This window comes from Monodelphis domestica, chromosome 2 (genome assembly GCF_027887165.1).
Source record: "Monodelphis domestica isolate mMonDom1 chromosome 2, mMonDom1.pri, whole genome shotgun sequence".
Taxonomy (NCBI): domain Eukaryota; kingdom Metazoa; phylum Chordata; class Mammalia; order Didelphimorphia; family Didelphidae; genus Monodelphis; species Monodelphis domestica.
The window spans coordinates 530,987,422-531,008,563 of record NC_077228.1 but is presented as its reverse complement, the minus strand read 5'-3'; the positions used below and the strand labels follow the sequence as shown (position 1 = coordinate 531,008,563).

The 21,142-nt window shown below is 50.4% G+C and overlaps 1 protein-coding gene across 1 annotated transcript; it reads left to right on the top strand.

Moving 5' to 3' along the window:
* The first annotated feature begins 1,503 nt into the window (after positions 1–1,503).
* COPS7B (COP9 signalosome subunit 7B) lies at positions 1,504–18,487 on the top strand. Its single transcript, XM_056819944.1, has 7 exons — positions 1,504–1,691; positions 4,317–4,493; positions 6,600–6,675; positions 7,857–7,945; positions 9,282–9,484; positions 10,503–10,608; positions 17,165–18,487. Exons 2-7 carry the CDS (start codon positions 4,332–4,334, stop codon positions 17,321–17,323), a joined length of 795 nt encoding a protein of 264 aa, XP_056675922.1. The 5' UTR covers positions 1,504–1,691; positions 4,317–4,331; the 3' UTR covers positions 17,324–18,487.
* The last annotated feature ends 2,655 nt before the right edge of the window (positions 18,488–21,142 follow it).

The following is a 21,142-nucleotide window of genomic DNA, read 5'->3' as shown; positions in this document are numbered from 1 at the left end:
GGCCAATCCCTTCCTTTCTTTCACATCTATGAAATAACTGGGGGTGGGCAGGAGGGGATGAGCCCATGTCTCCCTTTTCTTCTAGCCTTAATGCCTTTGCTCCTATGAAAACAAACTTTTCATCACCTGCACTGAAGGAGAATGGGCTTTGGGCCCCCTCCCCTAGGGGAGAATGGATGGCCACCAGCAGGGCATCTTTTAGCCAGATCAGTTCAGCCAGGGTCAGGCCTGGATAGGCTCTGAGGTCCCCTCTAGCTCCTGGAGTTGTAGTCTGGGTTGAGGATTGAGGCAGATGGTGGTGTTGGTGTAGGTGTGGGAGCCTGTGTGCAGTTCAGGGAAATCTGTATGGGGGAGCCCTGTGTGTAGCAGGGAAATGGGGGGGACAGGGAAATCTGTATGGGGGAGCCCTGTGTGTAGCAGGGAAATGGGGGGGACAGGGAAATCTGTATGGGGGAGCCCTGTGTGTAGTAGGGAAATGGGGGGGAGGACAGGGAAATCTGTATGGGGGAGCCCTGTGTGTAGCAGGGAAATGGAGGGAGGAGGACAGGGAAATCTGTATGGGGGAGCCCTGTGTGTAGTAGGGAAATGGGGGGAGGAGGACAGGGAAATCTGTATGGGGGAGCCCTGTGTGTAGCAGGGAAATGGGGGGGACAGGGAAATCTGTATGGGGGAGCCCTGTGTGTAGTAGGGAAATGGGGGGGAGGACAGGGAAATCTGTATGGGGGAGCCCTGTGTGTAGCAGGGAAATGGGGGGAGGAGGACAGGGAAATCTGTATGGGGGAGCCCTGTGTGTAGCAGGGAAATGGGGGGGGACAGGGAAATCTGTATGGGGGAGCCCTGTGTGTAGTAGGGAAATGGGGGGGACAGGGAAATCTGTATGGGGGAGCCCTGTGTGTAGTAGGGAAATGGGGGGAGAGGACAGGGAAATCTGCATGGGGGGAGCCCTGTGTGTAGCAGGGAAATGGGGGGGACAGGGAAATCTGTATGGGGAGCCCTGTGTGTAGCAGGGAAATGGGGGGACAGGGAAATCTGCATGGGGGGAGCCCTGTGTGTAGCAGGGAAATGGGGGGGAGGACAGGGAAATCTGCATGGGGGAGCCCTGTGTGTAGCAGGGAAATGGGGGGGAGGACAGGGAAATCTGCATGGGGGGAATCCTGGGCAAAGTAGTGAAATCTGCAGGGGGGAAGGCATAGCAGGGAAACATGGGGGGGAGTGCAGGGGATGGAAATCTGCTTGAGGGGGCCCTATGCGAAGTAGGAAAAAGGGCCAGGAGGTAGGGGGAGAAGGTGGGGGAAACCCAAGTGGAGTTCAGGAGACATAAAGGGTGGAGTAGGGTACATCCGCCAGCATGAACACATGGAAGGCTTTTGTCTGGCTGGGCCGAGGCCGCGCACGCGCAGAGCGGGAAGGCCTGTGGCCCGTGGAGTCGGTCTGCGGGGGGTGAAGCGCTCTCGGACCCGGCCGGGAGAGACTGCGCATGCGCCTACGGCTGCCGGAACCCGCGTGCTGCGACCGGAACCTAAAACCAAGGACCTAGGTTTCCGAGGGACGGCGGAGAGCGACGGCCCGGCGGAGTTAGATGAGCGGCGGACCGCGAAGCGATGATGGCCGCCTGACAACCCGCGGGGAGGCGCCGGGAGCGGACGGACGGAGCGGCGGCAGAGGAAACGGAGCCTTGGCAGCGGAGGCAGGTACGAGCAGACGGGGAAGTCCCGGGGAAGCCAGGGGGCCTAGGGCTGGAGTGGGTGGCGGAGGCGCCCCCCGGGGAGTGAGGGGAGGGGGCGAGCCCCGCCCCCGCGGAGGCCGCCCTTCCCCCCTCCTTCCTCCCTCCTTCCCCCCTCCTTCCCCCTTCCCCTTCTCTGTCTCTTCCCCTCTTCTCTCTCCCTCTTGCTCCCCCCTTCTCTCCTCGCCGCACCTCTTCTCCCTCCCTCTATGTCGCCCCCTCTCACACCTACTCCTCTTCCTTCCCTCCCCTCCTCTTTCCTCTCCCCCACCTTGCTACCCCTCTCTAACCCCCTCTTCGTCCCCCTTCTTCCACTTCTCCCTTCTTTCCCCTCTCCTTCGCTCCTATTCCCCTTGCCCCTTCCCTTCTCCGCCTTCCCCTCCTCCCTCTGCCCCTCTCCCAACAACTTCTCCACCCCTCCCCCCAAGACCCCATGTCTCTCCTCCCCATTTGACCCCTTTCCATCCTCAGGACTCAGACATTCCCCTCCCCCCTCTCCCAGCTTCTCTCTAGTTCCCCTGGCATGGTGTAGTTCACTCCCCAGCTCCCTCCTTAATTCTCTCCTCTGCTTCCTTCCACTCTGGAAGATGTAATTTCTCCTTGGCTCCTAAGTTCCTTTTCTTCTCATCCATTCCTTGCCCTAACAGTCAACTTAACAAACATTTATTAAGCACCTACCATTTTCCCATTTGACACTGAGCTGCTTGAGAATTGTAGCTTCTGTACTTCACCCATGGCCTGGTACCTGGTAGGAGCTAATTGGGCAGTTAGGGGACACTATAGTGCACTGAGCTCTAGGCCTGGAGTCAGGAAAACCCGAGATCAAATCTACTCTTAGATACTCATTAGCTGTGTGACATGGGGCCAGTCACTTAATCTCTGTTTGCCTTAATCCACTGGAGAAGTTGACAGCAAACCAGCTCAGTAACTTTGCCAAGACAGCTCCATGGACAGTAGGGTCCCCGAGGTCATGAAATGTAGTACCCAACCTAACAACCATCAGCTATCTGCCTGCCTGCCTGCCAGCCAGCCAGCCATCCAAAGACAAAAAACCTAAAAGCAAGTACAGTTTCTGCCTTGGAAGAACTTACATTCCTGCCTCCTTCCTCTAATCAGAGAGTCTTTCTCCCACCCTCCCTCACCCCCACTTTCCCATTCCCAGGTCCCTCTCTCAGCCCCTTACCTTCAGTTGTTCTTTCTCTGTTCCTTCCATTCCACCTTGGGGGTAGAGATCCCAGTTGTTTTTTACTCAGCTTCTCCGTAGGAAAAGGATTGAGCCCTGCCCCACCATCCCCCTTTCCAAACTCCCTTCAAATCATCTCCCCAACATACTTCCTCACTAACACTCTCCTCCATCCACATAATTTCTCTTTGGTAGAATAGAAATTTCTAGTATTTCTAATAGGAATTCTCTATTTTGCAAAAATTCTTTTGGAAGACTTTTGAATCTTCCTTTTCTTGAACTGCTTACAGTCCTTTATATGTTCATATGCTACCCCCCCCCCCCCCCCCGTTTTTTGTTTCTTTCCCTTTTGATGTTAACGCATAAGAGAGTCTTATAAGTAATGCATTGGTCCCACTGACATCCCACTTCTGTAGTGCTTTAAATGTTCATACTTAATCTCTTGTTTGGCCGAGTATCAGAAGAAATATCCCCTTACTCTTGTTTGGCCACGCTTCCTTCACACCTTTTCCAAAATGTAATGTTTTGAGAAAGAAATCCCTTCTTGTATGGACTTCTACACTGGGTTCTCAATAAATGCATTTTAACTAACAATTCCATATATATTTCTTGCCTTCCAAATAGTCTGATCTTTCCTTGCACATCAGTCTTGTCCTAAACTCTGCCTTCTATCACCCACACAGATCTCTGCTGACTTCTAAGCCTCACTCTTCCTCCCCATCCCTAGCCCCTGGGTCTGCTGCTGGAGCACAGATTTGAAGGGGTCCAGAGGGCCATGGTAGTCTGTACCTGGTTTTAGGTGACTTTTGTTGTGACTGGCTATCTTTGAAAATGATCATTTCCCATCTATTTGAGCTGATCTAGCGAAGTCAAAGGACACCTTTACATTTGACAGTTTGGTTTGGTTGAAGAGAAGAAGCAGGCTCCTTTAGTTTATCTTGGCTGCTCCATCTGTGGCTGTGCTCAGGAACCCTGGCAACACATTTGAGACTAACATAATTGTAGGTAGTGAGGTGATCATTTCAGTGAGAGGCTGGAGGCTCAAGGCTTAATCTTGACTGTCTCTGCTGGCCTGCCAGGAAGCAGCTCCTCAGACACTGCTTGTTTTTTGATGATCTACATTTTCACTCAAAGAATCCTGAACAGTCCAAGAACTTGGAAAGCTGGCCAATCCCTTTATGCCTGTTGACTGGCAATTGAGAAGCTTTTATTAAGTGAACTTAAAGTTCTCAGAATGAACATATTTCCTCCAATCTGGGCAGGTCCTATATAACAGAGTACTAGCTTGTTCCTGAGCTATATAACTTGCTTTTATCATAGGTGCTATAAAAATACTGTCAAAAGCCAGACATGGTATTTTGATACTTAAAGAGGGGGAAGGTTGACTGATCTGATTATTTTTTTGACTAGCACATTGGCTGTAAAATGGCAGGCGAACAGAAACCTTCCTGTAACCTCCTGGAGCAGTTCATTTTATTAGCCAAAGGCACCAGCGGCTCAGCCCTCACCGCTCTCATAAGTCAGGTCCTAGAGGCTCCCGGAGTATATGTCTTTGGAGAGCTACTGGAGCTGTCCAACGTGCAGGAGGTGAGTGAGCCAGTGAGCAAGCAAGCGCCATCTGGACCGTTGAACTCTTCCCCTTTCCCCAGGACCTCTAGATTCATACCCTCCAAGGACTCCAGTGGAGATTGGGAGGATTCTGGGATGGATGAGAAGGAACAGGAGATAAAGCTCTTTCAACATTTCATTGGGGAGCTCCTTGGGAGGACCACATGTCTGATTGATTTTGGTCATGGGAAAAACAAGTTACAGTTTGGTTAGAAGAAAAATTAGGTGGAGGAACTGGGAGGCTGGAGAGAAGAGTCAGTGAAGTAACCAAATATGGGGAAAATCAATTAGAAAGGCTAGGCTGTCTTCTTGTCGGTGTTGTGGAACATTGAGGAAAGAAGGCAGAGGGGAACTCAGTTTTGAGGTTGCTCTTCAGTACAAGTTGGTCTGGGCTGGCCACTCCTTCATCCTGGGACCCTGATGCAGGCACTTGGGCATCTTCAGAGCCTGAGAATCCAAACAAAATCTTCTTATGAATAACTCATTCCAGTCCCCTCAAGTGGAAGTCTTTGTTCCCAGGGTTGTTAAAAAGTGGGCAGGAAGCTGCCTGAGAGCAGCCGCAGCAAAGAGATGAGAAGTTGGCTTTTTAGGATGGGGTCTGGGGGACTTTTTGCTGAAACCCTGGAAACTGCTCTGAGGCCTTGATCAATCCAGAGCAAAATTAGTCCCCTAAGCACCCTGGTTTGCATCACAACTTTCTCATAACAATCCTGGTTGGTGTTGGGGGTGAAGTATGGAGAGGGTTAGCCATGCAGCACCCCCCTACCCCACCCTAGTATTCTAGCCCCTGACAAGTTCTTTATGGGTCCAAAGCCTTTTCACATCCAAGATCTTTAAACTTCACCTGTCCCCAGAAGGTGTTGTGGGTCTCCCATCTCCTCCTTCATTCTTCTCTTGCTTCCTGGATTTCCCAGCAAGCGATTTCTGTGGCTTTGGGAGCTTGCACAAAGAGAAGCAGGTTAAGTCACTGCCAGGAGAGTGTTGTTGGCCAGGATTGTTTGGGACTCTTAGGGAAACTGTGCTCCCAGAGCTTATAAAGAAGAGAATAGAGAGCCTGCTTTGGAAAGCTTTGGGGAAAGCAGGTAGCTGGGACAGACCTCCTCTTGAGGGTCTTTTTCCCTCTGATTCAGGGATTTCAGGACATGGGAGGAGAGCTGGGGTTCCAGGTCTTATAACTCCGATTCCCCCGGGGTACCAACCATGTTCCTTCTTCTCCATTCTCTGTTTTCAAATGAATCACTTAGAACTTCTCAAAAGCAAAAGACAAATGCTTAGTTACCATGGCAGCTGGTGCCCCTAAATTACCTCTTAGAGTCTCAGGATTGATCCAATAGACCTTTTTGAGGATGGAATTTGGGGAATGACAGTATTACTTTGAGCTGTCACTGCTGGGGGTGGGGGGGGGACTGACTTAGAACACAGAAGAGGGGGTTTGGGGGGTGTTTGCCTACCACAGGCATTGGGGACGAGATGATACCATGGCTGGGCAAAGAGGACATACATGTCCCAAACATCCCTAAGCTCATGAGTACTTATGGTCTCCTGAGGGTCTCAGCAGTTCTTGGGGAGGCAATGAGCATTACTAGGACAGGAGACGGTGGCTTCCAGTTTTATAAACTTGTCCCTTGGCCCCAGCTGTATGTCCTTCCTGCCCCATTTGGCCTCTTCAGCTCCCTGTGCCAGTGCTGATTGGCTCCTTGAGGTCCAGAGGGCAGAGGGAGAAGGATGGGGAACGATGGGCCCAGCCCCTTAGCTTGAAGGTTCTCATGAGCTTTCGTTCAACCCTGGGGGGAAGTGATTGGAAGAGGCAGTGCAGAGCAGTCTGCTGAGCTAAAAGGTCAGGATGGGAGCTGCCAGTCCTCATTTCTGTGTTAATAGGTCTGAGAAATCTAATAAGCTGTCATTTAATGGGGGTGGGGGGGTGGGGGGGAGGAGGCAGTCTATAAAGTGGCTACTTGGGTGTGTGCGAGGGGAATAGAGAGGGCCGCAGGGCACTTTCCCTCCTACCCCTGACCAAATGCAGGCACAGCCAGGGCCAGGAGGCAGCTGCTGCCTTGTTTTTCATGAACTTCCCTTCTTCTTCAGCTTGCAGAGGGCGCTAATGCTGCTTATTTTCAGTTGCTGAGCCTGTTTGCCTATGGAACATACCCAGATTACATAGGTAAGTTGGACGGAGCCTTTCTGAGGCCTGGGGGGCAGGGGGAGCCACATTCACAAGACGAGGGTGGGAACTTCTTAGCTCTTGTGCCTACTTCTTGTGTGTGCCTCAGTTTCCAAATAGGTCGAAGAGGGTTAGGGTCATTCTCATCTTCTCCAGGAGAAATATTGAGCGTGCATTTGTTAAACACCTACTGTATGCACTGGGGTACAGAGACGTAATATTAGAGGAGACCGCATGTGCTCCATAGCTTATTATGTATAAAATTCAGAGTAAGAGAAAATTGGTGCTCCTCTACATTGGTAGCACTGCTGATGGGTCTGCAGATCCTCAGAGTAATTTGGCAGGAACTTGTTTAAGATGTACATGAGCTGAAGGCACTGAGGATCCCAGGGCTGGAATGATGTTATATAGACCCAAAGACTCAGGGGACCTCTCTGAGGAAGTCTCTGAGTTGTTTTATTGGTATGAACAATCCCTTCTTCCCACTGGGCCCCAGAGCCAGTCTGTGGGAGAGCTGGCTGAATAAGCCATGGCCTCTTCCTGTCATGAAATTATGGGGTGTCTAGAAATTCCCAGGAGACCGAGCCGGGCAACACAAGGTCTGAGAGGGGAGGGGGTTGGCACATAGATGGAGATTGTTCTAAAATTGTTTTTGTTTTTTTAAAGGTAGAGATGTATGTGCGCGCTTGCACCTGCACACATTTGTGTGCTCAAGCTCGAGGGTGTGTGTCTAAATCCCTCCTTTTATCAGTGTAGGGAGCTCCCTTCACAAGTGCTTCTCTCTAACTGACATCTAGTCCTAGAGAGCTGCCTTTGATCCTGAGGGCGCACAACTTGCTGAGGGGCCTGCTTGACCCTGGACCTTCCTGGCTTCATGGCCCGGCTCTGTCCACTCCACTCTCCTGCCTCTCAGATTGGCACACTCTCTCAAATTTAGCTCTGTACAAAGTTTTAATTTTAAGATTTTATTTGGCTACTTATTATTTGATTAGGTTATTTGTTAATATCGATTGCAATGGTCATTTAAAAACCCCCTTACTTTCTGTCTAAGTATCAGTAGCCAGCAGATGACTGCAGTCAGTCAGTTGGAAATATGGTTGGGAGTCTGGAATCTCTTACTCCCAAAGGGACATCTCACTTTTGTTCTTTCTTTTGTGTGGGGGCTGGGTGGGCCTGAGTAGCCAACAAGGAGAGCCTGCCAGAACTCACTACAGCCCAGAAGAACAAGCTGAAGCATCTGACCATTGTGAGCTTGGCAGCAAGAATGAAGGTACAGGCCCAAGTTTTTTCTAAATAAGTCAAAATCAGCATTTAGGTAGCCTTGAAAGCTTGCCAACCCACTTCATCCATGTGCAGCTATTGGGGCTGTCTCCTTTCTTCCCTCTGGGAGGCAGACACCTGTAGTGAGGTAGCTTCTTTCCCTCCCTCCCTTCTCCCCTTCCTCTCTCCCGTCTCCTCCAAAGAAGTTGACAGTTAAAATATCCTCTCCTTGCAGGAGCTCTCAGCAGAACATCTTGATTTCTTTCTTAGATGGCCATATGAATGAGTTTATCTCTGTGTTTCCATTATTGAGCTTGGCCTTACTGGTAGAGCTTCTGCTTAGAGAGAGGCCAGAAAACTGTCATCCCTGACCCTGGTGCCCCCCCCCCCCCCCCCCGTTATTTAGAGGTAGTGATGTTGCTGCTTGTGGCTCTCTGGTCTTCCTGGATGTTGACTCTTTGTCTCTGACCTTCAGGGACTGGAATTTGATCCTTCCCCCTGCCCCACCCCCAGTTTTCTAGAAGCTCCTGACTTGGGAAGATTCTGGATAAGCTGTAAAATGCCAAAGGAAATGCCCAAGAAGGTGGCTGAGCTGGGGGGGAGGCCTCTGTTTTTACAGAGAAAGAAACAGAGGCTGCAAGAAGGAAATCCCAACCCAAGGCCCTGACTCTGGGGACAGTGGCTTTGATGCAGCACTTGGGAGGGCACAACTCTTTGTGGCTCTGGAGGAGACGCCCAGGATGTCTCCCACAGACACACTGAATTGTCTGCGTCCTTGTCTTCATCAGAGCCCTCTCCTCACTTGTGCCTGTGGTTGATTAGATGCAGAGCTCACCAGCTTCCCAGAACTCTGGCAACTCTAGGGGGGTGTTCTTGGCCTTTCCCCTCCATTGTTCACACAGATAAGTTATAGGGAGATGGAAGGCCTTGCCCTAGAGTCCCCCCATGAAGCACAGGGAAAGGCACAGTGTCATGGGTCGAGCTAGGAGGGCCCTTAGGAGCCATTGAGTCAGAAACAGACACAGAGAAGTTGAAGGACTTGGCCAGCATCCAACAGCCAGTAAGGATCTGAGGCAGTATTTGAATGCAGGCCTTCCCAAATCAAGGCTCGTACCTTCCCTCTCCATTCCCCTGTGCTGTAGGTCAGAGAGACGGAGGCCTCAGAGGCAAAGATTTCTGTTCTGATTTGGTTTTGACTGGTGGGAAGGAGATCTTTTCCCTTCTCTTCTTGCCTAGGTTGTCATCGGCCTATTAACTGGCCATCCCTTGAAGGCCTGTCTGTCCACTGTGTTTGCTGGGCCTCCTGGGCGCTGGGTTCCTAAAATAGGGCACGACTTTATTGGCAGTGTATACCCTACTCGGTGCTGCTGAAGGACCTCGAGATGCGGAATCTTCGGGAGCTCGAAGACCTCATCATTGAAGCCGTCTACACGGACATTATTCAGGGCAAGCTGGACCAGCGCAACCAGCTTCTTGAAGTAGATTTTTGTATCGGCCGAGATATCCAAAAGAAGGACATCAACAGCCTGGTCAAGACATTGCAGGAGTGGTGAGGCAGGGGCAGACGTGGGGGCAGCTAATGGGCAGGGAGGGCAGCTTTCCCTCCAGGAAAGGGGCACCTCCTGAAGGAGTCATTGTCTTCCCACCTGGGCCACAGAGCCCTTTGGCCTTCTGGAGTTTCTGGGCTCCTCAGCTGCTATCATTCAGTTGAGAGGGAGTGTTTGGGGCCTGTCCCAGCCAGCCTGGGCCGTGAGGCCTTTCTCATCTGAGTGCTGCTCTAGCTAAGGCCCCTGCCTAGACCCCGTGGCCCAACGTGCTCCAGGTTGGCCAGCCAGGGAATGGTGAGCACAGGGGCGCGCTCCCATCTCCCTTCAGTGTGCACCTGTGGAAAATGGGGGGTCAGGAAGGTTGGGGCAGGAGTGTTGAGTGGGGAAATGGGAGATTGTCGTGCCCTGGTTGGACTCAATGTGGCCTGGAGACACCTACGTGTCTGGTGCTTGGGCCAGGGGGCCCGCCCCCCTTTGGGCTTGGCGCCTCCCCGGCCCTGACTGTGAGACGCACCACATTCGAGAGAGTGTCCACGGGGCCGGCGTCCGTACACCTGTGGGCTGGGAGTCCGGCTTGGGCCGTGTTTCTCCCTGCTGGAGTATCCGTTCTCTATCTGTACTACCCGCATGTGCACAAACACACCTTGTACTTACTGGCTGCTGGACCACGTTGACTCCAAGGAGAAGGGCGGGAGAGCCAGGGCAGTCTGGGCAGGGAGCCGGGGCTCCACGGGCTTCTGGGAAACAGCCTGTCCAAGCTGTGGCTTCGCGAGACATGAGGTGGGCTGCTAGCGGCGCTGTGGGTCTGAGGAGTAACACGCAGCTGCTTGAAGCCTCTGACACAGATGGTCCCTGCAGTGCCCCTCCAGAGAGTCCCTGGAGCGTCGTGCCTCTCCTGATGCCCCCACCCCACTGGCGCCGGGGGTCGAGCTTTTGCTGGTGTGGGCGGCACCCAGCTGGGGCCGATGGGGAAGGGAGTCCTTAGACATGACACGCACTGGCTGTCCCCTCCCCCTGCAGGTGTGATGGTTGTGAAGCTGTTCTCTTAGGGATCGAGCAGCAAGTACTGAGAGCCAACCAGTATAAGGAGAACTTCAGCCGCACTCAGCAGCAGGTGGAGGCCGAGGTAGGTGTAGACCGCGGTGGGGGAGTGGAAGCACCCTGACCCTTGTCCTCTTCGGGCTCCTCCAATCCGTAATTGGAAGAGTGACAGTGGCCCCTGCTCTAGCCCTTGGACCTTTGGGAGGTGGGGGTTGTTGTTGCCATTTACAGATGGAGACGCAGGTCAGAGTGAAAATAGGTGTTGGGGGATTGGGCTGTGGGTTCTTTTAGGACATGAGACCCTGTCGGGAAGCTTCCTCCATGCTGGCTCAGAATTGACCCTGTTCTCAGAGGGTAGGTCCGAACCTTTCCACAGTCAATCAACAAACATTTTTTGGGTGCCAGGCACAGTGCTTGGTGTTGGGGAGACAGAAACAAAAATGAACTGTCCCTGCCCTTGGGGAGCTTGGATTCAATCAAGGGAGACATACAGCATCCTTGGGGAGTGGAGGTAGAGTGGGAAGGCCCTAGCAGCCAAGGGAATAGGGTGGTGAGGAAAGACCTGTAGATGGTAGCTAGCCCTCCCCCGGGAGAAGGGAAGGAGACGAGGGATTCAGGGGTGCTTTGGGCACTGCTGAGCCAGCACCTGCTGTAAACTCGATATGAACTCGGCCTCTTCTTGGGGTATGTGCAGCCCAAGCACCTGGGAAGCTTCTTTTTTTTTTTTAATTACATTTTTTAAATGCTCAAGCAAAACCAGTTCATCCAAGATTAATCTGAAATCAGAAAACTGAGGATGTGTGAAAAATGGCAGGAAATTTTTCTTCCCTGACAAAGAACTCAGTTCTCAAATATATAGATAACCGAGTCAACTTTATTACAATATGAGTTATTCACCAGTTGATGAATGATCAAACAATTTTAACAGATAGTTTTCAGAAGAAGAAATTAATGCTATGTTGTTGTTAAGTCATGTTTGGCTCTGTGACCTCATAGAGCATAGTATGACAGGCCGTTTTGCCCAACTATATTACTCAAAGTCTGTCCAAGTTTATGTCTATTGTTTCTCTGACACCTGGGAAGCTTCTTGCAGCTATAGAAAAGGTGATTTAGCCCGTGGGCTGTGGGGGGAGGAGGAGATGATGAGGCAGAGCTTCCAGGAGACCCCCTTGGCTCTGCTTCTGCTTTGTAGCATGGAGATCCTACTGCTTGCATGCTTTAATGAGCAGAGGAGCGGTGTCAGAATCATTCTGAGAAGTGCTGTGGTATACCTAGCTGCCTTCTCTGTCATCCTCTCCAACTGGTTCATTGGGGCCTTTGGGACTGGAAGGGCTCAGAGCAGAGGCCCAGCAGGGGGTTCTGTGTCCGCTGTCCGAGGACTGTCCTGGCACCGCCTCGGGAGCAGTGATGGGAAATGGGCGCCGGAGCTCCTGAAGCACTATCAGCTGTGGAGTCAGAGGTGCTTCCATTTCACCAAGGAGGCCCTGAAAGGCCTAGACGAGGGCTGTCCGTGGCCAGGAACCGTAGAGATTGAGACTGGTCTAGGGGAAAGGCCGAGATGAACACAGTGGTAGCTTGATGCCGTTGGGATAACATTTGGGGAGAGCTCACCCAACATAGTCTGGCACAGGCTAAAGTGGCTGCAGCAGCAGCAACAGGGGGATTTCTAGGGCCTCGGGGGCAGCGTGATAGAGCTAGGAAGAGAGATTTTTGCAGGCCCTGTGGACCAAGATGCAGGACTGGAGAGCTAGCTAGCTCTAAAAGGCAAAACCCAGGATTCCAACGAAATGTCCCCGGTTGGTGGCAGTTGAGCTGACAGGGGAGGGGGCTTTTTTGGTCTCTGTCTCTGGCTGGAAGTCACTTTTTTCCCTGGAGGCTTTTGGCTGGCCACACTGGGAGGAGAAACTGGACTTTTGAACTGAGTCTCTGTCTCTCTGGCTCTGAGCAGTGGGAGCTGAGAGGGGCTCTTGGTCTCTAGGTCTGACTGGGAGACACACTTGCTCTCTGGAGGTTGAAAGCTGGCTGAGAGACTTTTGTGAGGCTGACTTGGTTTTTGGACTATGTCTCTGGCTCAGAGCAGTGGAAGCTGATCGGGGAGAAGCTTTTGAGTTGGTGGTCTATATGAGAGTTGAGCTGGCCAGGAGGAAACTTAGAGACTTTGAACTTTGTTTCTTTCTGGGTTTTAAGCTGAGAGATCTGGCTGAGTTGTGAAGAAGAAAGAAGATCTTGAAAAGCCATTGACCTCCATCTTTTTAAGATGAACACACTAAGAGACACACGTGTGACTCCCCAAACCCTCAATTTTACCTCATTTCGATCAGGTTCCCCTCAGTTTATCCTCCTCATTGCAATCAGTAGTAGTTTCTACTCAGTCTGTCTTCTCTAGTTCAATAAGTAAAAGTTTCCCAGTCAGTTTACATATTTTATTACAATAGGTATCTGGAGGGTCAGCCAGGGTTTGAGGCCGTACCAGAGGTTGGGGGAAGAGTAGGTAGGGTGAGTCAGGGGCCCCAGGGAGCAGGGCACAGGATTCTGAATCAAGGCTGGAGAGACAAGACCTTTTCAGGACCGTCAATGCGGAAGTCTGTCTAGGATGCTTCAGTGTGAAGATAGGGAGTGGGAGAAGGGGACAGAGTCTGCTTGTAAGTGAATTCTGCAAAGGGAAATGGATGGGCTGCTTGACCAGGGAAGATTGCTGCTTGTTTCCTGGCCTGGATGCAGGTACAACCCAAACCTGTCCAGAGGAGGCCAGGCCATTTACTCAGCTTGCTGTTTGTGTGGAGCGGAGGGCCCTGAAAACCAAATTGTTCTCAGCGGGCCTGAGCAGCCTCTCAGCTTCCTGAGCTTGTTTACAGTGTTAGTGTAATTTGTTTGGCACCTTTTTTCCCCCAGATAATGTGAAGATAAACTTTTGCCCAGCAAGAATCTGTTGTCACAAATGCTGAATTAGCCAGTCTAAAGAAATGAGCTTTGAAGAGGCAGCAGCAGCAGGCCAGCAGATGTTTCTGGGAGTCACCCATCCTTCCCCTGACTCTCATGTTGGGGGCACTGATATATTTTCCTCTTTCATGGCTTTGTCCCTTGAGGATTCTGCCTTCTGGACTAGGGGAAGGATTCAGAAACCCAAGTACTCTGAAAGCCCAATGGGTTTCTGCCCTTCCAGCCATGAGTTAGGTGGGTTTATTTATTCTTCACCATATTGTGGCTCCCAAGAGAAGATCTTTGTTCTACTTGAGCCAAATTGGAGCTCTGGGATAGGCAGGGGCAGTTGCAGAAAATCTTAAAACCAGCTCCCTGACCTCGGCAGGGCTTACAGTCTAAACATTAAGTATTTGAGGCGTGCAGGGGGTGATGGAGAATACTACGGTATTGAGGGAGGAGGAGGGTGAGAGCTCAGAGCCAGGGGGCTTTGGTGGAAGAAATGGAGTTATCCAGAGAAAGGTGTACCAGGGGGTGATCTGGGGTTTTATGGGCTGCACCGGTAGTATGAGGGCAGGGCCCAAAAGGCCAGTCTGTCTGTGATGTGCCCAGGATGAAGGCAGTGATCAGTCTGATGCTGACCATTGCCTTACTGGGGCTCAGTTCTGGGCAGCCCATTTAGGGAACTGCAGTGTGTCCCTGAGGATGTCCAGATGGGGAGTGGACTGGATGCTGTGTCATAAAACACTGGGTGGGCGGGAACATTATTGGTGTGCTTGTGGCTGAAGGCCTGTTGGGTGGCCTTCAGGGATCAGACGTGCTCTGCGGGACCCAGAAGGCAGGCCCAGGAGAGATGGAAGAACCTTTGAGAGACAGATTGTGGTTCTGCATCACCAGGCTCCAGGGCTCTCTAGAAGTGGGGACATGTATGAGCTATAACAAGGGGCAGAAAGAAGAGAGCCAGCCCTTTGAAAAAGATACTTTTGAGGAAAGACATGCCTGGCTGATCTGTTGAGAGCCTTCTGGGTGAATAGACGGGACTAAGGGCATAGAGCAACCATCCAGGCATTCAGAAAGCCTTTGACCAAATTGCACGCCCAGGGCTATCAAGAAGGGATTTCTAGGAGACCTGGCACTGTTGCCATGGATAGGCAAGGACATTTCCCTGGGTGGGTTTCTCCTGGACGATCGGCACAAGGACTGGGCATCTGGCATCTCCAACAGAGAATTTAGGAGAATTAGGGTATGATGGAAGCTTTGAAATTGGTGAAAGGCACTGAGCTCCCCAGCAGTGAGGGTAGACAGGAAGAACATCCATAGAGTTTGTATGAGTGGGCAGAGAAAAGCTGATAAAGGGTCAGTTGATGACACTTAGCCATTCCAGACAAGCCTCTGAGATCTTGTGGTGGCCTTAGAGCTCATTCCCTTACAGGGGCCCATTGGGTGCCGCAGATCTCAAGTCATCCCAAAATTCAGTTCACTTCAGCCAACACATACGTGATTCCTACTGTGCAAGGCCTGGGTGGCTCAGAGGATGGAGAGCCGGGCACAGAGATCAGAGTTCTGTATTCAAATCTGGCCTCAGATACTTCCTAGCTGGGTGACCCTGGGCAAGTCACTTCATCCCCATTGCCTAGCCCTTACTTCAGCCTTGGAACCATTATCTATCCAGTATTGATTCTGAGTTGGAAGATAGGGCAAAAGGAAGGGAGTGAAATAGAAAGGATAATCTGTGTGACACCATTACTTGTTGCTGCAGTGACTGACATACTCTGGCTTATGACTAGAGAACTGCTGCTGGTATTGGGACACACCTGATGGTACTTAGTTACAATGGAGGTAGAGGTACTACAGAGATAGGGAGAGATGGAGCCACAGGGGAATGCTCTGGGGTTTGCCTATTGATCCCTACTGATGACTAGTGGATCAATATACTTCCTCTTCCTCCCTCACTTCCTTAACCGCCCATTTCTGGAAGCCTTTTGGCTTCCTCCCTCCCCCCTGAGTGGACTACAAAATACTCTAGTTTTCTTTCTCAGGTAAGGGGTTTATTGTGATAACAGGATGGGAAACTGAGGTAAGAGGGATGAGGGTTTCCCTAAACTACAAAGAGAATTTAGGAGGGTTATGGAAATGACAGAGAGACAGAGAGATGGATGGAGGACAATTGTTTAAAATCTTTCTTTTTCACAAAGCCACCAAGAAAAGTCTCTCCTTCAGCCTGGCTTTCCTCCAACTCTTGATCAGTCATATCTCAGAGAGAGCAGAGGTTTCCCCTTGATCAGAAAGCCCAAAGCCAAGCCAGCCCTACAAGGGTCCTTCACCCAATGGACAGAAGCTAACTGGGATCATTTCTCAGCTTCTTCCCCTTCAGTCAGGCTCAACTCTCAGAGAGAAACAAAACCAAAGTTCCAGTTTCTCCCCTGGTCAGCTTCAACTCCCCAAACCAGAGTCAGAATCATCCTGCTTCTTCTCTCTGACCCCGCAACTGCCTCTCCTGGGAACATTCCGTTTTGGAACCTTCTTGATTGACAGACAGGTCCCCAGCCTTGGTTCTTGCATCTTGGCTTGTCCTGCAAAACCTCTCTCTCTCTTCATGTCTCTACCACAGGAGGGAGGGAGAGAGGGAGCAAGGAAGGAAGGAAAATGAGCCTGGGAGCATCCTCCGGCTTGTCAAAAATGGGAGCCAACCAGTCAGTGTCTGGAAAAGAACAGTTCCAAGGCCTGCCTTGCCAGATGGTGAGGATGCAGGGGAAGCATTAGGATTCTTCTGCTTGTGGCTGGCCCATTTGGGGCCGGTGGGTGCTGGGGACGATGCCGAGTGACTGTCCCAGGTGTAAGGATAATTTTATGGTTGTGGCTTAAAAATCTAAATTAATTTGGTTGCCAAGGAAGTCCCATACATAAAATGCCCAAGTCAGCTGGAAATTTTTGGTGATTTCGATTAATATAGAGGAAAGAAATTAAGAAAGAGAGAGAGGAAAAGAGTTAATTTAAACTGCTCTGGCTCAGGCTGAGCCAGGCAGGAGTTCAAGGCCTTGGCCAAGGGGGCCTCCCCGAGAGCCAAGGGAAAGGGAGTCAGTCTTATCACTCACCAGGTGGCCTGCTCACAGGAAGTCACCAGCCAGAGCCACCTCTCCAGGGAAAGAGACCCAAGAGAGGAAGTGATGCAAAATATATGGATGGCTTTACATTACTTTCTTGCCTCTCATTTGTACCAATGGTAGCTTAGCTTGACTTAGGACAGCCCAGGGGTCTGTCAGCTGTTTCTGCACATGTCTGTTAAAGGCCATCCTCCTCCTGAATACTTGATCCTTAACTGATTTTGTCAGACTAAGCATCTTCATTGTTACAATCAGGAGATAGCTAAATCCAATCTTCACCCAGGGCTGCCTTCCTGGACGTGCTTTAGGCTTGAGTGTCTACTGGATGCTGTGGGAGGGCTAGAAGGTGTTTTTGGAGTGCTGGGTCACAGCTTCCCATCTGTTGGCCGTCCTGAGAACCTCCTCAAGAGGCTCCCCTGGGATGTCCAGCATCCACTCCTTCCTTTCAGCCCTTTTCGTCCCTCTTCTCTGTTACTGAATCTTTTTCTGTTTCTCAGGCCCTTCCTCAGTCACCTCCTCCAGTTCCCCAGCTGGGGGACGTCAGTAAGGCCAGACTCGAGCAGAGCTGTGGGATGAGGCCAGTTGGCGGTACCAGTCATCTCTCGTGTCTCCCTGCAGGTCACTAACATCAAGAAAACGTTAAAAGCCACAGCCTCGTCCTCGGCCCAAGAGATCGAGCAGCAGCTGGCGGAGCGGGAGTGTCCCCCCCACGCTGAGCAGCGGCAGCCCACCAAGAAGATGTCCAAAGTGAAAGGTCTGGTCTCCGGCCGCCACTAGGGCAGGCGGGGGCAGCCGGCACCCAGTGGGCGGGGAGGGGGAGAGCAGGAGGCCGCCTTCCTCCCCCTTGGTGGGTTCTGGAGCTGCCCGCCGGGCAATCTGAGTCTCCCGCCTATCATCGACTCCCCCCGACCCAATTGGTACGGTTCTAGCTAAACCACTCTCTCACTGCAGTTGTCCGCTTCAGACTCAGGGGCTCCAGCGATGCCATCTCCTAGTGTCAGACACTGCCCTATTGCCCTCCAGCCTCCCCGTCTCCTGAGGGACTTTTCTCCCTCCTCGCCCGAGTTCTGCCCTCTCCAGGGGCCGGGTCGGAGGACGCTTTGGCCCGCCCCCGGCTGAGGCCACACCAAATGTCCTCAGGCCCTTCCCAGTGCCAGAAGTGGTGCAGGCCATCTGCAGCCGGGGCTCTCTGCCCCGTACCTCGCTGGCAGCTCTGATTCAGCAGCCGAGGAATGTGTCCTGGGCCGTGTTTACTAAACCCCCGGGTTTCTTGCCTCCTAAGCCTCGTTCATGTTTCTCACCAGTTGGAAAGAACTGGCCCGTGATGCCTGGGGAGGCAGTGGCACCCCACCAGACAGGTGCTGTGTGTCTGCTCAGTGTGGTGCTGGGTGGCAGGCGCTGCCTCTGCGGGTGGCATGCTCCCTGTTGGCACCCTGCTGCCCCCGACTTCTCAGGCCTCCTTTGTCTAGCGCAGGGCTGCCACCGCTCAACTGCCTCCCCTCCTGAGATCTTCTAATTCCACGGGACATGGTCCTGGGTGGGAGAGTGGGGCCGGGGTGGAGGGCCCCATCTGGAGGATTTGCTGCTGTGCCTCCTGCCCACTCTTTCTCCTCACTTGGCAGCGGTTGGCCCAACACCCTTTGACAGGGGCATTCTGGCAAAGGAAATGGACTTGACTAGCATTTCTGAACTTGAACTGTTTCAGGTTGTATTTTAATTTTTTTGTACAGGTTTTGATTCTAAGACATTTCAACGTTTTTTCTTTTTTTTTCCTTTGTTGACATTTGTTACCGAGCAACAGCGGGTGATTCACACCTAGTTGGAGGGTTTTGTTTTTTCAAAAATGGGAGGTGGGGATTGTGACCTGATGCTGAAACAACAGCTCAAATGGAGGAAAAAAAGCACACTTTAGAAAAAAAATAAAAATGCCAATTTAATGTACTCGAGCACTCATGGTTTGGGGGTGGGACTTGTGTAGTTCAGGGAAATTTCTCACCGGGAGGATGTCCAGCAGCCATTTACCACTGACCAGTGAGTGAGGACCTGGACAGGTTGTGCATGTCCTTAGCGTGTGAGAAAATGGGCATTGCACTCAGCAGGCAGCCTCTGAGGTTCCCCCTGAACCTGGAAAGCTCCTCTGGATTTTCTAGAGCAGATGTCTTAGATTCCTTACACAGACATTTACCGCCAGCATTTCCTTGGAGGCCCAGAGAAAGGCACATGCCGAACCCCGTGTGAAATAGGAACTCCATCTCTGAGTTTTCTCCAGTTCGCTGACTGCTCTTCTTGCATTCACAAACTTTCTCCCCTACGTGGGTTTGCTCTTGTTCCTGGAGCCTCGAATGAGTTCAGTGCTGACCCTCAGCTGTACCTCATTGCTTTCCCAGATTTTAGGGGCTCATCTTGCTGAAGCTTCTCTACACTCTGTGGTGGTTAGGTGGTACCTTATTCCCCCTCTCCATAAATAATGAATTCCATTAGCACTGCCTGACCGAATCTAGAAAGAGAGAAACTTGGGGCCTTAGCAGCTCAGCAAGGAGTTGACTTGTTCCAAGTTAGACATGTTAAAGACTTCATGTTCTGGGTTGGAGGGCTGCCTTGGGGAATCCATTGATAGATAGTACGGTTGGCACTCCACTGAAGCTCAGTCCAGGTTCCAAATGTGGATTTTTAAATCTGGATACACATATAACTGTAGCCTTAAAAGTGCCAGCTAAATGCTATATAAACTACGTAAACATCCACCGTTCTTGGGAGAGGTGCTACTATGTCTAACAAAACAGAAGGGTGTCAGACACATGGACCTTGGGCCACATGTGGCTCACAGGGCTCCGAGGTGGATCCTAAACTGTATTAAAATGTAATCCAAAAGTTTTTAACAGAACAAAATAAAAAGAGCAAAACAGACTTTTAAAAACTAAGTAACTATGTCTCTTATAACAGGACTCCTTAGTCCCCATTTCTGTTTGATAGCACTGGACTAGATGACCTCTAAATTCTAGCTTTTAATGTCTGAGTATCTAATCTTGTCATAAAGATGAAGGAAATACATATAGTGGAAACTTAAACATAGCATTTAGAAGAACGTGAGACGGTACAGGCCCCCGGCCCAGTAGGTCTGAGTAAATGTTTATTAATTAGCTTAGACTGTAGTCTAAAATATATTAGCAAAACAACACATTTAAACAGGAAAAAAGAATTTTAAATTCTATGTTCTGTAATAGAGCAAAGTCAAGAGATAAAGAGGAATGTAAGAAATCTGCAATCAAAAGTAATCGACCTGACTTCCGGAGGAATGGGGGAGTAAGGGTAGGGCCCCAAAAGTACTGTGTTAGGAGATCTTAAAGGAAAATTATTCAGAAATATTGGAGCTGAGAACAAAGTACATATGAATAGAATTCAGAGCACGCAGAGGCATCCTAAATTGAAAGTCATCAAGAAATAGGAATGCCTAGCCTCAGAGATCCTATGTGAAAGTGATGCAAGTGCCTGGAGAAATCAAGACCCAGGGAGCTCCAGTCAAAATCATAGAGAACTACTCGCCTATTACATGAAGTGACAGGAAATGCTGGAATTCGAGATACCTCAAAGTAAAGGAACATAGCTTGTGTAATTTTTTCTAACCACAGGTACACAAATGATAAGCAAAATATCCCAGCCATAAAGAAGAGAGTTTATTATAAGAGGGCTGGTCATGGCCAGAGGACCCTGAGCACTGTGAGAGACTTTTTGTACCTCAAAGAATTAGACAACTTCTATACCAGTACAAAAATAGTCCAGGTCAGTGACAAAAAGAATGTGGATGGGTTGAAGTAATCTGGAAATACTTCTCCTGGGTACTTAAAGTCATTTGACAATGATTTAAGAATCACTTGATGGAAAGGGGGAATGGATGTGCCTGGGATGGTGATGCATAAGAGTGGGTGGTGTCAGACAGTACTCAGTTCTGAACTAAAGGTCAGTGGTCCTGATGTAGAATGGATCACAAGTTAGGGTGCCTGATAGAGCAACTTTGAAGGGTGGGCCTGACACGAAGGCCTATGCAAAAGCAGTTATTTAATCCCAAACCCTAATACTTATACCAGACTATTCACAAAAGCCTGCTAAAATCATGACATGCTAACTATCTTAGGATTACAGTTATGATTATCTCAAGACTACTGATAACATTAAAATCTAATCATAGAAGAGGGTTGGGGGATTTTTCTCTCACATTAGCCCTCCTCTGATCCAAAGAAAACTGCTAGCAGTTTTCTGCTGGATCATCACAATCTAAGGGTGAGGCAAATTGGGGATGGCAAATAGAATGATAACATGAATGGGTATAACTTAAAGATACATCATCAAATCACTATAAGTACAATAAGGACTAATAAATGTTCCAGAAAATGAAAGTTGCTGATTTTGTAGTCTAGGAACAAAACTGGTTGGAGCTCATGGATACTTGTCATAAATTCTTCAGATGTAGTCAATCTTTCGACCTTGGCTGAGATAGTTTTAACAAAGTCTATTACTACCATCATTACAAAATTTTCTAGAGAAGCCCAGAAAAAAACCACAAGCCTCTGTACTGTTGATGAAAATGTTTTGGGTCTA

Excerpts from the sequence above, each read along its gene's own strand:
- COPS7B (XM_056819944.1), top strand. The coding sequence starts at position 4,332 with ATGGCAGGCGAACAGAAACCTTCCTGTAACCTCCTGGAGCAGTTCATT. Across the intron at positions 4,494-6,599 it reads AGCTGTCCAACGTGCAGGAG|CTTGCAGAGGGCGCTAATGC; the intron begins GTGAGTGAGCCA and ends CTTCTTCTTCAG. Across the intron at positions 9,485-10,502 it reads GTCAAGACATTGCAGGAGTG|GTGTGATGGTTGTGAAGCTG; the intron begins GTGAGGCAGGGG and ends CTCCCCCTGCAG.